This window comes from Varroa jacobsoni, unplaced genomic scaffold (assembly GCF_002532875.2).
Source record: "Varroa jacobsoni isolate VJ856 unplaced genomic scaffold, vjacob_1.0 scaffold_390, whole genome shotgun sequence".
Taxonomy (NCBI): domain Eukaryota; kingdom Metazoa; phylum Arthropoda; class Arachnida; order Mesostigmata; family Varroidae; genus Varroa; species Varroa jacobsoni.
Genome location: NW_019213292.1, coordinates 497 through 18,985, shown reverse-complemented (window position 1 = coordinate 18,985; position 18,489 = coordinate 497). Strand labels below are relative to the sequence as shown.

General features: G+C 38.1%; 1 protein-coding gene across 3 annotated transcripts in view; it reads right to left on the bottom strand.

The window, feature by feature from the left end:
- Positions 1-17,356, bottom strand: part of LOC111259998 (QRFP-like peptide receptor) — a 33,162-nt gene extending 15,806 nt beyond the window's left edge. For all 3 annotated transcript variants that reach the window (XM_022832418.2, XM_022832419.1, XM_022832420.2), the window contains exons 1-6: positions 17,234-17,356; positions 14,843-15,104; positions 14,250-14,443; positions 12,813-13,133; positions 5,412-5,516; positions 1,183-1,345 (exon numbers count right to left, since the gene is read on the bottom strand). In XM_022832418.2, the coding sequence (XP_022688153.1) occupies positions 1,183-1,345; positions 5,412-5,516; positions 12,813-13,133; positions 14,250-14,443; positions 14,843-15,059 (1,000 nt within the window). In that variant the 5' untranslated portion in view covers positions 15,060-15,104; positions 17,234-17,356. The remainder of the gene's footprint in view (positions 1-1,182; positions 1,346-5,411; positions 5,517-12,812; positions 13,134-14,249; positions 14,444-14,842; positions 15,105-17,233) is intronic.
- Between the last annotated feature and the right edge of the window lie 1,133 nt (positions 17,357-18,489).

The following is an 18,489-nucleotide window of genomic DNA, read 5'->3' as shown; positions in this document are numbered from 1 at the left end:
TTTTGTGAAAAATAATTTTTCCCTGACAACGAAGTTCAAAACAGTACTCTGTGTATTAAATTTTATTAATTGAATTAATAATTCACTAAATGCGAGCTAAATTCTCGAGAAGGGTCTACGTGAGAAAGTTGTACCAGTCGAAGGCTGTCGACGAAGTACATTTGAAAAGAGATTAGTACTTACGGTGAAACAAAGCAAAAAGCTACACAAGCACGTTTATTCCTCTTCATTTTTATTCTTTTCTATCAGCGTGTGGAAATAAGGCTTCTGCCACACAGTTCAATAACATAAAACGCACAAGCATTATTCGATACACAGAGCGGTCGTTAGTTTTTGGCGATTTAATATTGCAATACTCCAGAGAAATCAACGCATGGCCGCTAAAGCTGTATATTTTAATAATTACTGTTGTTATTGAAATTAATTAATGTAATTACTGAAAATGAAACAACGCTACCACATGATATTGAAAATAAGGGCCTATTTTTTTTTATCTATCCTACATCTATTCCCTACAGTGTACTTTCTGAAATCATTATACTGTGATAATTTGCATATTGACTTAATACCATCTGGGTATCATAGAGGAGAAGAACATTATCGAAACATTGTTTTACTCCATAATTATAATCCTGTTTTCGGGATTGGTTTCGAAGGCAGTTAGCTCCTTTAACCGCTGTTGATGCCATAAGAACCCAGTCAATGCGCGGCCCAAGCCGACGACAAAGACTATATAATCATAATGCAGCTATGTATATAAATCAAACATAACGAGCGAGACAAACTTGATTTATTCAATAGGATTTAAGTGTTTTTTTTATAGACCCTACAGCTTCTGAACTTTGCCGCCTGTGATTTTATTTGAGTAGCGGTTGAACTTTTTCATAAAGATCATTTGCCGCTGAAGGTAAGGGTTATTAAAACAATCATAGTACGAAGTTGCGTCTAGTACTTGCCAACTGTATAGAAAACGCTAAAGACAATTAATTTATTCCAGAAATGGCTAGACATATATTGTAAGGCAAACAGCAAGTTTCCACATCCTAATGAAGAACTTAATAATATAATAATTTAATAACTTCGTAATATTAAATAGCTCTAATGTCATCTAACAGACACGCATCATCTCTAAAAGCTAGATAAACCGATACAAGTAGATAGTTTAAATGAAAAAGAACTTACGCATTTTCGTTGCCTGAACACGTGTCGGCCGACAACGCAGCAGTTGAAGGATGGCCTGACGAAACTGCCGGTTGAATCCTCCGTATATAACAGGGTTTACGAGCGAGTTAGAAAACGCTAGGAAGGTAGCAAATGATGAAAATGTTGAAAACCATGCAGGCATCTGTGTGATAGGAGAAGCATGAATCAACAAAGTAACCAATGTACGTTTCTTATTAGACTAGCAGGCCACCCTTGCCCCTTTTACAGAGAAAATACGGTTATCTTGTGTTCAAGTTAATTTACCGCTTCTATATGGTATGATATTTGTGTGTCATTATCCAGATTTACATTGTTCACATAAAGCAGACACATCGGTTGCAGATATAATGACGGTACATATGAGTTGATGCGAGACGGGCTGTAACAATCGATCTGTTAATTCCATCACTGTCCGAAGAGCAAGTTATCGTTATCAAGGCCTCTTTGTAATTATTACTGAGATAATTGCAAACAAATTCAAGATTGTTACTTCCTTCAGGAAGGTAGCATGTAGCATCCCAAGGGAAAGCGCAAATAGGTGGTTTTATGTTGGGAATAGCGCGAGGCTGGTTCCGTATGAGCAAAGCGGCCGAGTGTAACGAAACAATCAGCCATTATCAATAGAGAAACTCCCAGGCGTAGTTGTCGCCCGGATGAGTGTGTACATGTAAGAGGAACTGATCAACTCCAAAATGGTAATAGCGGATTTGCTAGAATATGGATTATGCAATCCACAACAGACAGTGTCACGTACGATATCCGAATAATCTCGAACGATTGTTGTACTTGTCGGAATAAAAATAACTAATTTGGCCCATTGTTCCGGTGTCTGCAGCGGATCTAATGGGGGCCTTCTATGAGCCTATCTAACTATGAACCGTATGGCAACATTTCCATCACTAATCATTTATATTATTTAGTTGTCTAACGATTGATCACGTTAACGGCCGAAGGCAAATATGAGTAATATCAAGGTGGCGTATCGCCAAAAGACAAGATGGCTAGAATGAAGCTTAAAATACTTTTTCTTTCAACGTTTGGATACCAAAGCTCATTAGATAAAAATTCACCGTTTAGCTAAAAATATTAAACGTTCCTTTATTTTTATTTTTAAAATTAGATAAAATTTCAAGAATTAGACAGTTGTACTGCGAAAATGTAACACAATTTAGTACCGATTTCACGTTATTCCCATTGAGGACTAATACAAACAAGCATGTTCGGTGATTAAAACAAGCAACAATGTGTTGTCGTTAGAGGCAACATTGTCCGTAAAAGTAACGATTTCGTTACCAGTATCATTTCAATAGCAAATGATGACCTTGCGTCAACGGGCAGGTACGTGCAAAGTACCTATCATCGATATGTTTACATGGAGCGCCTATGGCGTGTTCCACGTGGGGTAAGCACGATGCATTCATAATTTATGGCTCGTTATTAAGCGGTTGAGTAAACATAGATACTATTGCCCGGTAGGTCGTTCGCTCGTATGCAATAGCTTGGATAACATATACACCGGATGGACACCCTATATATGCACAAGAAGCGTCATGGAACTACGAGTATCAACAAAGCGTCTTGCCAACAAGGCATTACAGCCGATGATAAAAGTCACATTGGGAAGTACATAGGATAAATAGAAGCCCGGCCATTAACTATATCATTAGCCTTGATCAGTCAATAATGACAGAAGTAAAGGATCCGACGAACTATGCTACAATCAGCCATCAGTTGAACTATTCCGTGGGGTAGAAGCGTTTGAAGCTATTGGTCCTTTCCATCGGTACTGCGTGTAAGATAACTTGCTTTTTTTTTTTTTTTTTTTTACATAAATGTTAGCCAACGTAAATTGTAGGTTTAGACATAAATAATTTGTTATCTTTACACATACCGAAGTAACCAGCCATTAAAATGTATACACCCTTATATCAATGTTTTTTGAATCGTTCATTGCAACAACTTCGCACAACATAATTAGGGTAAATTTGGTTATTTACAATAAACACTTGGCCATCATAAAGCCTTGGCTCGAGTTTTCAAGGCTACGGGTTCAAGTTCCAGCGTTTCACTAGTTCAGTGATTACATTATTTTCGACTATTTCAAATGATTCGTTCAACCGATAGAAAATACATGAAATTATGTGCCTCACATCTCTCGATCGCCACCCAAACAAACTCTGTCGAGCTGTTGAAGATGACCTACCGTGGTATACATGGTAACACCAGTGGTATAATAACACACACTAACTCTTCCCTTAAGAGCTAGTGAGGCGCAAAAAAAGAGTATTTTGTTTGCTGGTTTTTGTAAGGCAAACACGTAAAAAATTTGAAAGTGTTTCCACAAACCAGAAAACTGCAGACGCGCGTTTTAGAGCTTTATGCACAGTTAAGCAGGAAGGCTACTATAGCCTACTATAGGCATATGTGTGCATAAATTCTGCAGTGGACCATTTGGCGAAAATATTGACCTTCATACTTGATTAGTGAATATGACAGGTGTGCAATCAGCAGATAACAAATGCTGTACCCAGACGCCGTAGCTTCGCTAGGATGATTCGACCTTTTAGAATAATGGGAAATGCTATCGTGAGGGTGAAAACTCTAGATATACATATTGACTAACTTGAAGTTTCAGTGGAGTTCACTTGTAACTTCTCGTTGCCATTGACAGACTCGTCTCTCTTATCGGGCTATATGGAGTAGGCTGAAGTGAAGTTAGAACTAAATTTCGAAATGAGCTACTTTATCGCCTCTTTGAAGTTTAGGAACTCTTACGTGCTGTACTAACTAAACTAAATTACCAGATTTTTTTCGTACTTGTCTGGAGTTTTCGTCCACGAATTGGACCCAAGTACTACCCTAAAAGCCAGCCATTTCCAATAATAATTCCTAAAAATGGTTCTAGAAGTTCAACTTCCGCATCTGCTAGTTTAATTGCAACACTCATAAAGCACAGACTAATTGAAAAGGTAACGCGTTTGAGTGGCGAGACCTTTAGAAATGCGATCCACACATTGCCAACATGGCTCCTGTTTGGCCTCGAGTCATCCGTTTGTTTGCCGAAACTCTTCTTTGACGACCCCGCAATCGGACGGTTCGAGAAAAATACCTAATTTCAGTACTGGAAAGTTTAGAGCTTAATTCCACAGTCAAGTCTTTTGCGCTTTGTGTCCTACATAAGTATTCATTACAAAAATATACCATGCTTAGTGTCATTACTATTGTGTTATTATATCAGAAAAACAAGTTGAGTTTTGGTTAGAGGGTATTGGTGATAGTCCCAGACGCCATGAACATATCCACACATGCTGACCATAATCTAGCTGATAATAGTAAAGGTGAGAAACTCTTGTTGTGACTGTCAAATTTTAGTCACAGCAAACACACGACCGAGAGGTTGATAAGCCGAACGGACCAATACAAAAAGCACTGATTTTATCGGGTTTTTAAGGAGATTCTATTTTTCTAGAACTCGAACAAGGAGATCTTTTAAGTGCTCGGTCTAGACCACAACATCATGAAACGAAACTGACTGTTTACTACGTCGAGCTCTCACTGGAAAGTATAGTGCTCGGTCTAGACCACAACATCATGAAACGAAACTGACTGTTTACTACGTCGAGCTCTCACTGGAAACTAAAGTTAGCAGAAGGTCGAGTTTGCGGGTACTCATAGTACCAAAGTGGCAATAAGCAACACGTAAACAACATAAACTAGTTTATTAAAGTTACACTAACAAAAAAAAAGAAGACTAAAGGGCGGAAGGGAATCCGCTCCGACTTATTGATTCGTAGAAGTTATTTCGGTGTGATTTTGCGAAAACCGGCTATTAGAACATATAGACGATCACCATAAGCAGGCCAAACAAGTACCCCATTGTGGTAAGGTTTCGTGTTAAGGTTATGTTATACTCTCGGCTTTGAAAAAAAAAAAGTCAATCTGAGTTTTAAGCCTTCAAGGCTTCAAGCCAACAAGATACTGATGTCCCATTATATGTAGCATGTTCACTTCTACCTACTTCATATTTTTCATCCATATTCATATTCATACTTCATACTTCATGCACACCTACCTGCACGAAGCTTATTAAAACAGGTATTTTTATTTCATTCAATTATCGGTGTAGAAATACAACGGAACAGCTTGAATTAAAATAGCCAATAGCCTTATTCTTAAAAATTTACCTATGACACTGTTCAATTACGCACCTGCTTATGTGAATCGTCCCTGATCTGCGAGTAGAGGACTGTGGCCTGCAGGGGCATCCAGCAGATGATAAATGCAAGCAGAACATAGCAGGCCATCCGAATCACCTATATGAGCAAGATGAAATGAGACGACCCTGAAGTTATATACCTATATATTACGTAGTATATGTATATACTGGTTATGCATATACTAAATAGGAGATCGTATTGCTAATGCTTGTTTCCTACCATTGTAAATAAATGGTAACGGTTGGTGTACATTTGTGATTAATAACGGTGTTTTTTCTCCTTGAGGCAGTGGTAACTGTGTAGTAAGTGTGTACTGTCTTGTTATATTTTTGTATTCTCGATCCGAATACGTTTAGTACGCTTCTCAGAAAGTTACAAAAAGGCAAATGACTTGGTGCCTAAGCATCTGCCACAAGGGTCAAGAATAAAAACTAGAATTTAAAGGCTGCTAAAGAGAGGAAGTATAGCACCTCGCTTTTACTGTTCGGTTCTTGGAGAAACCTTCAGGATTAAGGACGCGAAATGCGCTAGTGACTGCTATTATACTATGATTAGAATGAGAATTAAGTTTTCCCTCATTCGTTCTGATTTTATCCAAGGTCAGACCTGGTGCATATTATGGAGTGTTCTTAAGCTGGGAACAAGTCCGACAATCTAAAGCGAGTTTATGGTTAAGAAACTGAAGTACCGATTCAATTTATTGGAGGCAAGAGCACAGCTTCGGTTAAAAGACGAGTATAAAAATCAACTAAAGAAGATATATCCGTCATTTGGCCAAACAAGAGTAGCCAAGAATACTGCCATAAAACGAAGGGGACAGACAAACTAGCATACCATAATTCGGCTTGGGGTTCAAAAGTTTTTTTGCCCAACGACAGATTAGCACCACCTGGTATATAATCGTTCGTTTTTACAACGGTATGAAAGCGGCCATTACGCTATCCCATTGTCTATTAATGTTTTTTCTTAACAATCAGTGCAACACCACGGTCGCTTCTATAATATACATATATTTATACGTAATGTATATTTATCGCATTCTATGATTTATATTATTACGATCAAAATGTTCTTGCATCTTTATTTTTTGTTTATTTATATGTTTGGTTTCGCATAAAGACGGAAATTGGCAAAACGTACTGCAAAATATGTACATGACTACTGCGATTATATTCCTATCTATTAGCTCTAGGTCAAGTTGTAAGCATTAAACCAACTGTGTACCTTTCCCTCGACATAGAATTTTCACACACACAAATTCCACATAGAAATTTCGATTATATTTTCATGTAGCTACGTTTTATGAATGAACATCCAGGTTTGTTTACAGTCTTCTATTGTAGCTACTAGTTTTCGTTCAGGTGAAGAATCGATCGCAATAGGTATATGTGTACATCTACAAGCGTGCACGTTTTACGCTTCTTCTCCACACAAATTCTCCTATTAATTTTAGCTAATAAACGCAAGTACGCTTGCAATCGTGGTTTCACTCAATTGTAATACCACATAGCGATTATTTAAAGAAATATCCAGGAAATGGGCATTTGTTGGCTCATTTCTAATATTCGAAGACTTCGCCATGGACAGAAGGAAAGTAGTACTGCGTTCGTTAATCACCCGGGCTTTGTTGTCAGCGTAATGATTGTGTACAAACAGTCACCATGAGTGGAACATCAACATGGAAGTGGAATCATCGCACGATCAAGATATTTGCTAGCCTGCGGATACAGTTACACGTTCAATAGTCCCACTATAAAATCTATCAGTGATTGGATTGTTCTGTGCAATAGAGCGTACGAGGTACTCGCAGAAAAATAGGAGAGAACTCTCCTTTCTTTAACGGTCGATGTCTGAACGACCATTTTCTCTAGGAGGATAGTAGTCACGTTTGTCACTGCGCTTCGCAATAAAAACTCCCGGAACTCATCGAGCTTTTGCTCTCTCTCTCTCTCTCTTTGCTTATATAGAAATACCCCTTTGAACTGCATGGCGGTACGAAAACTTGATTCGTTTTATAACGTTGGTACTGCCAGTACTATACCTAAATGGCAGTTTACTATGTGCCTCTGTGCACAGCTATCTTCCCCTTTAACAGGAAGCACCTTATATCTAAAATAAGGTGCTTAAGTGTGCTGTTTTTTTAAACGCAGCTATTATTATTTAATCAATCTTTCCACGTATTTGTTCGTGATAGTAATACATGCGTAAAAACATGTGTGCACATAAGCGTCGAATTCATTTTGTTAAAATTCAACAAATGATTGAAACTGCTTAATGTTATCCCATGCTAGTTCTAGCAACTTCAACTGCTAAGTCATATACTCCATAGTGACTTAGTTCTACTGATATTCAAATATATTAAAGGTTGTAAAAACCTTGAAAGCTATCATAACATTAAGGCAAGGTTTTGAACGTATCCCGTGCCTTGATGCGTATAATGAGAATGTATATAAGATTGATCCTATTAATATACAATAACTATGAATATGACCCATTTCTGCCACATACTGCTAGTTTTTACGTTTGTTAATCGTTCATTTCTATTACTAATTTGATGCCTATTGTATATTTCCGTGGGCATTCATTAGTGTGCTGTTATCATCCATTTGGTGAATACTTACAATGACCAAATAGCATATAGTCCTTGAAACAGGACATTCAATTGATCCTTTCCGGCATTACAGTAATGTCGATTTCCCAGTTTTATTCCCTTCGACCAGGAGGAGTACGTTCAGTTTGGGTCCCAAAGTGTTTCACGCAGTCACCGGGTGTTTACATCAGTACAGCGTAAACAACACAATCATTTCAGCGTACATTAACGGAGTTACAAACGGGCGAAATATCGCTAAACATTTCAAATGAATAAATTCGGGATTCACAGAAGAAGGTCGAACGATAGTGAATGCTTTCTGTACTAGTGATTCATATGACGCTTTCGGTGAGTAGGCCCTTCGGAGGGAGCGACCTGAATTGCTAGCTAGATCAACTTGTGCGTAAAGAGCTTTAGGAACTTCACGAATGACGGAATAATCTCCACTTACATTATTCGGCGATTCAACTGTCTGATTCAATGCTAATAGGGAACATAAAACTCGAGACAGTATTATTCTGTCTATGAAGAGCGTTTAGGCGAAGTTCCCTGCATCGCAGTCATGATTTATGTAATCCACCGTAATGGAATTTTCATTTATCTTCTGTACGGCTCTGCTACGGTGTAATTTCTCCAATCCGTTACCTGAGTTGTGATAGTTTGTTTTTGTCATGACTTATTTGTCATATGAAGTTTTATCATAAGAAGTGTTCATTCTAGAAAAGCAATCAGAATCTACGAACGCTTTAATGCTTTTCGGCTTAGTTACTCCTACGATGAAAGCTTGGCATTTATGCAAACATTAATAATCTAAATATATAGCACAAGCTGCCGAATATGTGCCTTGAAATTTGTGAAGAGCCTTTAGCTTTAGCAGGCACTGAAGCGTCCTGCTGATGAGGGATCCCGATCTATCATTTTTAAGGATAGTGGAATATGGTGTTACTATACTCTCTCGAAAAGGTCTCGGTTTTTTAAATATTCGAAGTAAAAATCAGGTCTCGGCAAGTTTGCCAATTGACATACATCATCATGGTGATCGATGTAAGTTACTTAAGTAAATAGACAGGATGAAATGATCGAGTACGAAAAATTTTTTTAACGTACTGTGCCTGACGATAAAACTACTAGGTTAATTCACCGTTTGTCTTTGTTCTCGCTTTTTCTAAGGAGCGAGACAAGTTACGTCCAATTAGAACCTAAGTAAATTCCGTTTTTGTGTACATTTCGTCACTGACCCAGCAGCAAGAAGCGTTCGGCCTCATAAAAAAGGATTAGAATCGTCATTTATGATGGCATATTGATACTGTAGGTAAAGAAATTGTCAACATACGAGTTAGGATGGCTTAGAAGAGGTGGCCCTTATTCACGCACTTAAATACATGCAATTATAGGTGAGTGAATACTAGCCATTCAGTTAATAGTATTCCTATGCAGAGAATTGTAGCCTGCGTTTAAATAGATTTATGTGCCACTAGCTCAGATTCCCAACGGGCTACTCAAAGAATTCCTTAACGGTCTCTAGGGGGCGCGCAGCTCGCATTGAAGGGGTTTGATTTTAGCCTAAAGGCAATAAAACGTGATCAATATGATAATCCGTAACCTGCCGTGAAATCAGACATCTTGAATTCTTTTCATCGCATTGCGCGTTGCCGAACGCGCTTCTCATAACTGGATTAGGACATACTAAATATTACATTCAATTTTACATAGCGGGCAAAGGACAGCAGAGGGGGTAATCACTGTTGGCATCATCACGCTAGTGGGCTTCTTTTCAAAGTGGTTGGCCAAAAAAAGGCGTTCAGGGGCAAAACACGAGCTCATTTCGCCTTGAAAATAGAATACTACGTAGAGGGCAACATAGTACAACAGTGATGTCAGCTGCTACGCGGCCCGCTTTGAGAAATACGCACAAGTACTTTACATACAGAAGAATAGAAGACAATATTTTTCAACCTAACATGGAAAAAAAATTGAAATATGTGTGTAAGCTTTGTCAAGCTTATGGTATACAACATCGAAACGATTTTTTTTTCAATTGGATCCACTTTGATTTAATGCGATTACCTGAGCCGCGAAAAACTCCATCAATCAACAGCGAATGAATTGCATGCCGATCTGAATCTTCGAAGCACGACTTGTGGCAAAATGATCACGAAGAAAAAATTCAACTTGTAAGCAGCTTCCCTTCAAATCGTAGTCACGAACTTAATAAACAACAAGCACAAAACTTTAAATTTTTAATCTATAGCTGAGGCAGCGACGACGCCTACATAGCATTGCTGAAACAGGAAACAAGCTATAGTGGTTATTTCTACAATACCATAAGCTCTCCAGATATCCTACTTCACTTTTGTGCTCTTTTTTTCTAGTTTAAACAAAATTTATGAGGAAGTTTAAACGGGTCAGCAAGCAGAAAAACAATTTACGATAAAAGAACTTCCGAATTACTGTCTTTAACAATAGGTCAAAGGGTTCACCCAATTAATATCGGAACCTACCACTCGCGAGTCGACATTACTGTAAAACTACGCTATGCTCAGTATTATTTAACATGAACATCAAACATCGGTGCGTTCAGCTAAACGTTCAGTGACCGAAACTGGAACGTATTCGAAACAAAGTATAGTGCTGATGCCCGACTTTAATAATGTCGGCTACACCACATCGCACACACTTCAATGGCAACTGTGTATCTGTCAGAAGGAACAGAGAGATCTGGGAGCGCACAAAAACAATCATCGATGCTGCTTACTGTGTCCGTCGCTTCAGGAAATGAGGGGAGCGCAACTAAGAAAAATTTCAGGACACTCGCAGGCTATGGCTAAATCGATCAAACCGCGGTCATTTTTCGGTGGACAATCAATTTGCTACATAAAAGCAAGCGATGCCCACACGAAGACATTCCTCGAAGAATGTGTTGTGTTTAATCGTCTTCGCTCCCGACGAACCAAATGGGAAACTTTTTTGTTTCTTGAAGTCGATTTGATTGTTTGCTTCCGTGCGACTCCTGAATATTGAGGAAGATTTCTACATGGCATAGAAAAATATACAAAATAGTGATTAGAATGGAAAGGCTCGAAAATTTATCCAGACGATGCAAAAAGCCATTTCTGATCGCCCGGGAATTTCGATGCATAAAGGATTAGTGGATTTTTATGGATACCCTGATACGCTCCAAATAAATGGTCGCGTTTAAATTTTTGAGCGTCTCTTACCTTTTTGACTTTTTCGAACTTCCAGGGTTTTAAACATTTTTTATTATTAGAAACAAAAATATAAATCCGCAGCATTTTGTGTAAGACGCATTTGAAAGACCTCAACGAGTTTGTGCGTACCACGATCGCTTTTCTCAGGTTTTCTATTAAAAGGTCATTCATGAACATAGAGAATAAGTAGAATTTCGAAATTTGACTTGAGAGGTACAGACTTCCAACTGAACCCATGATCGGAGTGAATAGCGGTCATATTGAATATATATTGAATCGAACATGCCAGTAAAAGACCTCTCGGTGAGTACGTCAGCAAAAAAAAGATCATTCAAATATCAGTTGTTATTGTTATTTGCATGTAGTCGTTAAAGCAGTTTCGATTAGTACCGACACCCCGTACACACTGATGGCGGAGCATGCAAGGTCCATATATATATATGTATATATATTATATTTCTGCTTGCTGTGGACAAATGAAGACCGACTGTGAAACAGGTCGTACGTACATTTGAAAGATACATCCGTCAGCTAGCAACTTAAGGTTAATGGCTAGGTGGGCCCCCACAGAGAATAGAAGTTACAACAACAGTTGCCGTAAGCAACGGTTATGCTAGCCCCGGATACCTGGATCTGAATGTCACTGCTAGCGAAATACACGTATCTGTCTTGGATGTTGTGTTCTAGGAACACGTGTTTGATAAAACAAAAATGTATGCTACACATTAATGTTATACTTTATTGGATGGAACGCTGGCAAAAGAGATGATGTTTAACAATCAAGTTAGAAATATAAGAAAATATAAGCCCGATGTTTGTCATATTGTATTTTGCTGCTTATGCGAGACTCACTACAATAGGCCACGTGAGAGCCTCTAGAGGATTCATCGGTTGCAAGAATGCAAACATTATTATAGTGTGTGCATGTCCACATCGGTTTTAGCTAATAAAGAGTCTTGATCAAGAACTACTGCAAGAGATAAATAAAAATCTATGAATACCTATTAAATTACAGTTGCATACATCTAAAACTGAGAGGTAAAGAAAACCTACGGAAAGAGTTCTGAAACCCACCATCACGAATTTAATGGGTACGTTAGCAAGTTTACTATTGTTGAAAAATTCTGTCGAACATTTCAGTAGTACGTATACAAGCAAAGAAGCCAAGCCCGAATGTTTTTTTCCCGAGTTTTTACCATAGGGAGATTGTTCGGTCCACAGACGCGATCTGCATCTGTTTTAGCTCAAGGCAAGCTCTGTCTCTCTCTATATATATATATATATATCGAAAACATCTAATAACCCTTGCAACCCCAGTGAATGCGCCTGGTATATGAATCAAAATGGCCAGCAAGATTGTAGCAAACATTTCCGGTACAATAAAGACCATTCCTTTTGACTGAAGCTATTGCCAAGTCAACTATGACATGAATAAACCTAAACAGTTCTGTCCAGTCCAAAAGGACCCGCAACGTAAACAATTCCCAGTATCTTTATCGTATTTTTTTTGCGAGAGGAGAAAATTAATTCGTCAAAAGAATTGTTACGCTTAAAATGTCAGGAAAAAACACAATTCCATCCTGTTCAGCGTACCTTTTTCTTGGAGCGATTGTGGACCGAGTTGTTTTTATTGTACTGCATGCCCCCGTAGCTGCTTTGGCCACTGGCTGAGGCCCCATTACTTCTCGCGTTTCCAAATTCTCCTGGCACTTGATGTATCCAAAGCTTCCAAATGATGAATGAATAGGCGGTCAGCATAACACCGATGGGCAGAAAGAACAACGTCACCATAGCTATAAAGTAGTAAAGTTTACGCGTCGGGTAGGCGATAACACACTCTGAAATTTCTGGCGACCATCGTGCTTCCCCTGGCCATGATGAACCGCAATATGATACCTCCGCTTGACCGGCAAACTGTAGACAAAGCATATGTTTTTTATTATTTTTATTATTATTTACTCCCGAGATAAGACCTGCCATTTTAAGCCACGAATTTACGCGACGTTTCTAGTATAGGTGCCTTCTAATACGGAAGGCCAACAAAATCCTATCTTCGTACCTAGTCTTTCATACTGTCTGGGTTTCTTTGAATATGGCATATTTGTTTTAGCTTGCACGAAAACCAAAATTTGACCTAGGTGCTACAAAACGGACACTGTTGTTGATTCAATCCCTTTTATTTTTGAGCTTTTAACAGCCCCTAAATGTATTTTTTCGTTCAAGTGTGAACGTCACCAAAGCTTTACGTTTTTTCCTAAGCATTTCATTTAGAAATGGCATGTTTCACCTAATTAATAGAATCTGAATAGAAGTTCGATTCGATGGGCCGAATGTAAATGAGTGTGATATAAAATGGCTTTACTTACAGCCAAAAACCGGGTCGTGTGCATAGGTTTTCTACATTAATAATAATACGGAGAGGCTTTACATAGCAAATAAATGATAAATAAAATATCTATCTATACCTAATAATGATAAAATTAAGTATAAGAGTAATTCAGTTCGAATTTACTATGTATTTTCCCATAACTAGCAAGCACGTAAATAAAGGATTTCAACAGAACGGCTATGCACATACCACATGCTGCTACACGAATTTGTTCAAGTTACTTACTCTAATTATTCATATAAACGTAGAATAATGCAGATCTATCCAGTAGGCACTTATCGAACTTACATGCAAACCTGGGATTACTCTCTACGCTGTGCTTCTGTTCATCGTTTGGTGTTGGGCAGTAACCAGGACTAAACTTATTTCGAAATTGTAGCACGCCTCCAAGTGCCTATAAATAGTTTCTTCAAGAAATTTGGACTTTGCTGTAGATGTGACCTAGGTGTACAAGGTTGGCTCACCCATTCATTTATACGAAATCCATTCACCGTTTATGAAAACGGATTTCAAATAGATTTTAGTCACACCGTACGTGTCTGTCGCAGTTAGCTCCGCTTTGTTGTTTCTTCGTAACTGATAATAGTAAGTAGAAACACCTTATATCGCTTAAAATACTCATGTGTGCCTAAATCACCAACCTGTACCGTGTAGAGCTTAGAGTAGACAACGAGTGGCAGTGCTACCATCGTAGAAAGGCACCAAATTACAAGAATTATGCACGATGTCCGTTGTTTCGTTATGCGTGCAGCCGCGTGCAGTGGAAACAGAATTGCGACGAATCGATCACAAGAGATTGCGGTCAGAGTTAGCACGCAGGCGGTCAAGCACGTCACTGCATGAGAAACATACGCAACGGAAACCGAGATAAAAGGAAATCAATAGTATTCTGTGCATATCTAGTATTTCGATCAGAACGGAAAACGCCAAGAACTTTGTATAAGTAAGATTGTTCGGTAATCGAAGAACACGCCCGAGTCAATATATGCACAGTACTTCGTTAAGTCGGTTGCTATTTTTAGTCTGAATTCATTAAGCATGATAACGATTAAAGTATTTGTCTTTATGTGAGCATTATGCAAAGGTAATTTTAGTTACAGAAAGCGAGCCACTTAGCAACTATAAGTACGTGCGATGACTGAATCTATATGCCATATGTAACAGTCGATTGTGCTGCCTCCAGATTAGAATTATCCCAACCTATTGCCTAGTGTTAACGTTTGCTGGAACTTACTTTTGGCGAATGCTTCAATGCGGCACATAAATGCTCCTAGACGATATGATGCCTTGAAGATGTAAACATTCATGAAATGAACCCACATACAGAAAAGCACAATGAAGATATCGGCCACGGCCATATTGAGCAGGTAGTAGTTAATCGTAGTGCGCATTGCTCGCTGGGTTAGGATGGCGACTACAACGGAAAGGTTACCCAGCAGCGAGAGGAACATCACTAGGCCGTAGACCGCTAGCTCGGCCACGTGCTTCCACGAGATCTGGAAGATAATAATATTGCATCGTAAACGAAAACATTGTTAGCTTGCAAAATAATACATCGAACTCCTTCAGGTGGTAATGATAAATACACGACTGCCACTTGAAATTTGTGACCTCTAAGGTTCCTTCGTTGAACGTTGGACAAAAACTACAAACTGTCTGAATCAGAGTAAACAGGTGTCGAAGTACGTATCGAAAATTTAAAGATGATGATTCTTTTGGGCATCCCGATAGTTAGCAGCTATTACATGGATATCTCCCATAAAGCAAGATAAAAGTTTCTTCTTCAGAGTAACTGTCAGTGTTCAGTGTCCATTGATGTTTTCAGGATTACAGGATAATTGCACAGATATTATAATTTTTTGTTATCATTCCCCCTAGTTATTAATGGCTTGGTACCAGCAGTAGTATGTCGTGACAATACATTTTAGGAAAAAAAACATCTTGGGAAATTAACGTAAAAACAAGTAACGTCAATTAAGCAATTATAAAACCTTTAGACATGCAACATTGAAGCAGTATTTTACTGCCCTACGGAAAACTTCGTAGTGTGTATCTGATGATACACATAAAGGTATCAACACTAACTTAGTGCGTCATAACTTATACGGGATCAACCTTGTAGAATGCCATCGCAATCTAATTTCGTGTTTTGTTATGTCGTCTGCACAAAGGAGCATAAATATTTGTAACGCACGTGCAGAATGATTGCATGGAAAGAACTTAAGAAGTGCTTGATAAAGTATCGTTAGGAAATTTCCACACGTCCTTTATTTCGAGAATTTTTTTTCGGAAAATAGTAAGTTAATCGTTTGCAGATAGAAGAGAAGGCACTTATGGACAGTACTTAAAAACATTACTTTCAAGTGCGCATCGAAAGTTCATACGACTCAAAAGGGAACACACCTAGAGACCCCAGTTTCTGAAAAACAAAAGGCGGCTAACCTATTTTTCATTTGAACCTATTCGATAGATTGTCTTTAAGGGAGGTGTGTGTGTTTTTTTTTTAGGGAAATACATTCACGACTATCGAACAACAAGGTTAAGAGTGAGATCCTTGATACAATATGCCACACCATCGTCTCTCACACATATATAGTTTTTATTCTGTTATAGTTAATGTTATAATTAGTTTATACAGCAGCTTCATTTAGCCGATATGCATAATGTAACAAAATATTTCGTCTTTAAACATTACTAAAGTGTATATTATATAAAAGCCACTGTTTCAGGAAGCTTCATCAGCGTTAGTTATCTTTTATACCTTCAATCTGCTTTGATACATATACTACCGTAATATCATTTGCTCACTTGGGTTTTCTTATTATGTTGGAGTTATGGGTTAAAGAGAAAGTGCTATTTAGAATAAGATATGCCGACCCTATTCTTGTTTCCAATAAACTGTGGTAACATTAATTATAGCAATAAACTACTAATCCGACAATGTAGGGAAACTTATCTTTCTACCTTACCTATGTAGACCTTTTTGTCATCCTGTATTTATGTCTCTACATTACATTAGCCCTGTATTTATGCCGTAGGGTGCAATTTTTCATGCCAAACTATATGTAAAAGGCTGGAAAATCGTTGACGGCTTAAAGCTCTGTTGCGTCAGGGCACAGGAGATCACCTAGTCACCTGAAACTTATGAGCCAGGCAAAACCTGCAGGGAATACCTAGAAAAAGCAATTTGCGATAATAGGAAAATAAGCATTCTTATTACTTTCAAAATACTTGATATTGGCAGCGAGTAAAATTGTAAATGTTGATGATATACGTAATGAAAATGCAGGGACCTAAACATTAGAAAGATACCAATATGTAGAACGCATCCTTGCAAGTCAAATTCAAAAATACGAATGGAAATTATATATATATACATACATACATACATACATAGGTGAAGTTACTGATCGTATTATACGTTATGACTCTGATCTTGTGTAATTACGTTAAGCAAACTGGTGCGCTAACCGTTCTAGCAAAGCTTTACAGTTCGGAGGAATCGTTTCTGTCGTAGACAAGTGATCCCATATGTGATGCTGCGTTGATTATATGAGTCTTAAATGATTATTCCGAAAATCAACTACTAAATTATTTGCTGACGCTTAGTCGTTGACCGAATCACCTTGTCTCCGTATGGATATGAGTTTAGCCGCTGCTATTTACATCGTAGCCTTTTTTCCTTGGTGTAGTATTATATATCCTGTGCTATGGTACGCTCCATGTAATATCACAATAAGTTCAGATTTTGTTCATCGGCCTCACTCCAAATTCGATGCAGTACCCTTGTGTACCAAAATAGAGGAGGTTGATAGGATCGTCTGCTATGTAGTTTTCCTTCGCAACCCTGTGCTAGTAATTAGCTTGCCCTGTTGTTTCTGCAGACGTGCACAAAATTCGAATGTGACCCCTTTGTTTAGATACACTTATCTTATCTTCGCATAGCCCATTCAGTTTTAGTATTCTGTTGTGTCTACAAGATGTTCACTCGTTTTTAGTACAATTCTAGGTCATCGTTAGTGTAACATCGTGTGAATTTTCCCAAAAAGCCCAATAGAGTTTGTAGATTTAGAATGACAAGATAAGACCGCTGTATATCACTGTTTGACTGCCTTTTCAACTCCTATTCGTTGCAGTGTTGATTTAACGTGATCTAGAGCATGAGCTGGACGTTGGTATTATTTACCACCCGCTTGTGGCCTCATTTAAATTTATAATGCTTTTTCCGACATAGACTCTTCCCTTGAGAAAATTTGGACACTACATGTGAACTGAAATCTGTTCCTTGTCGTTGAACTGTCATATTCAATATGTGTTCCAAGTTCTAGTAAGTGTTCACGGAAAGAACCAAATAGTACTTTTACCCTTCTTTGTTCAAGGAAGCTCCGGAACTTTGAGACGATTGTTGACATGTACGAATTATTTCCTTAAAATCTGTCTACATATTCAGAATATTTTAGATCTGTCTAATTTCTATTGCTTGCGTGTTTTAAAAAGGCCTATACATTACGTAGCGTTAGCGTTGACGCTCCAAGAAGACCATCGATAAGCAGATTATAGGTATACGGCTGCTTTGTAGCTTTCAAGGCGCTACAACTATTTCAGACACTGACAAACAAGAATTTTCCCAGGATTTGGCGAAAGCAATTGAACATTAAATAAGCCCAGCGTTGTCCATGCGTAAATTGTCCTTTTTTTTTTTTTTTTTTTTTTTTTTTGGTGTGAAACGGTATAAGAAATGAGATCTTGAGAAGCTGAGGAAGCCGGAACAATTTCGAATTGGTAATTACATGATATAATAGAATAGAAAAGAGAAAAATCATTAGTTATTTTGACTTATTTGAAATCACGCTATGTATGCCGGAGGAATTAGGAAATAGT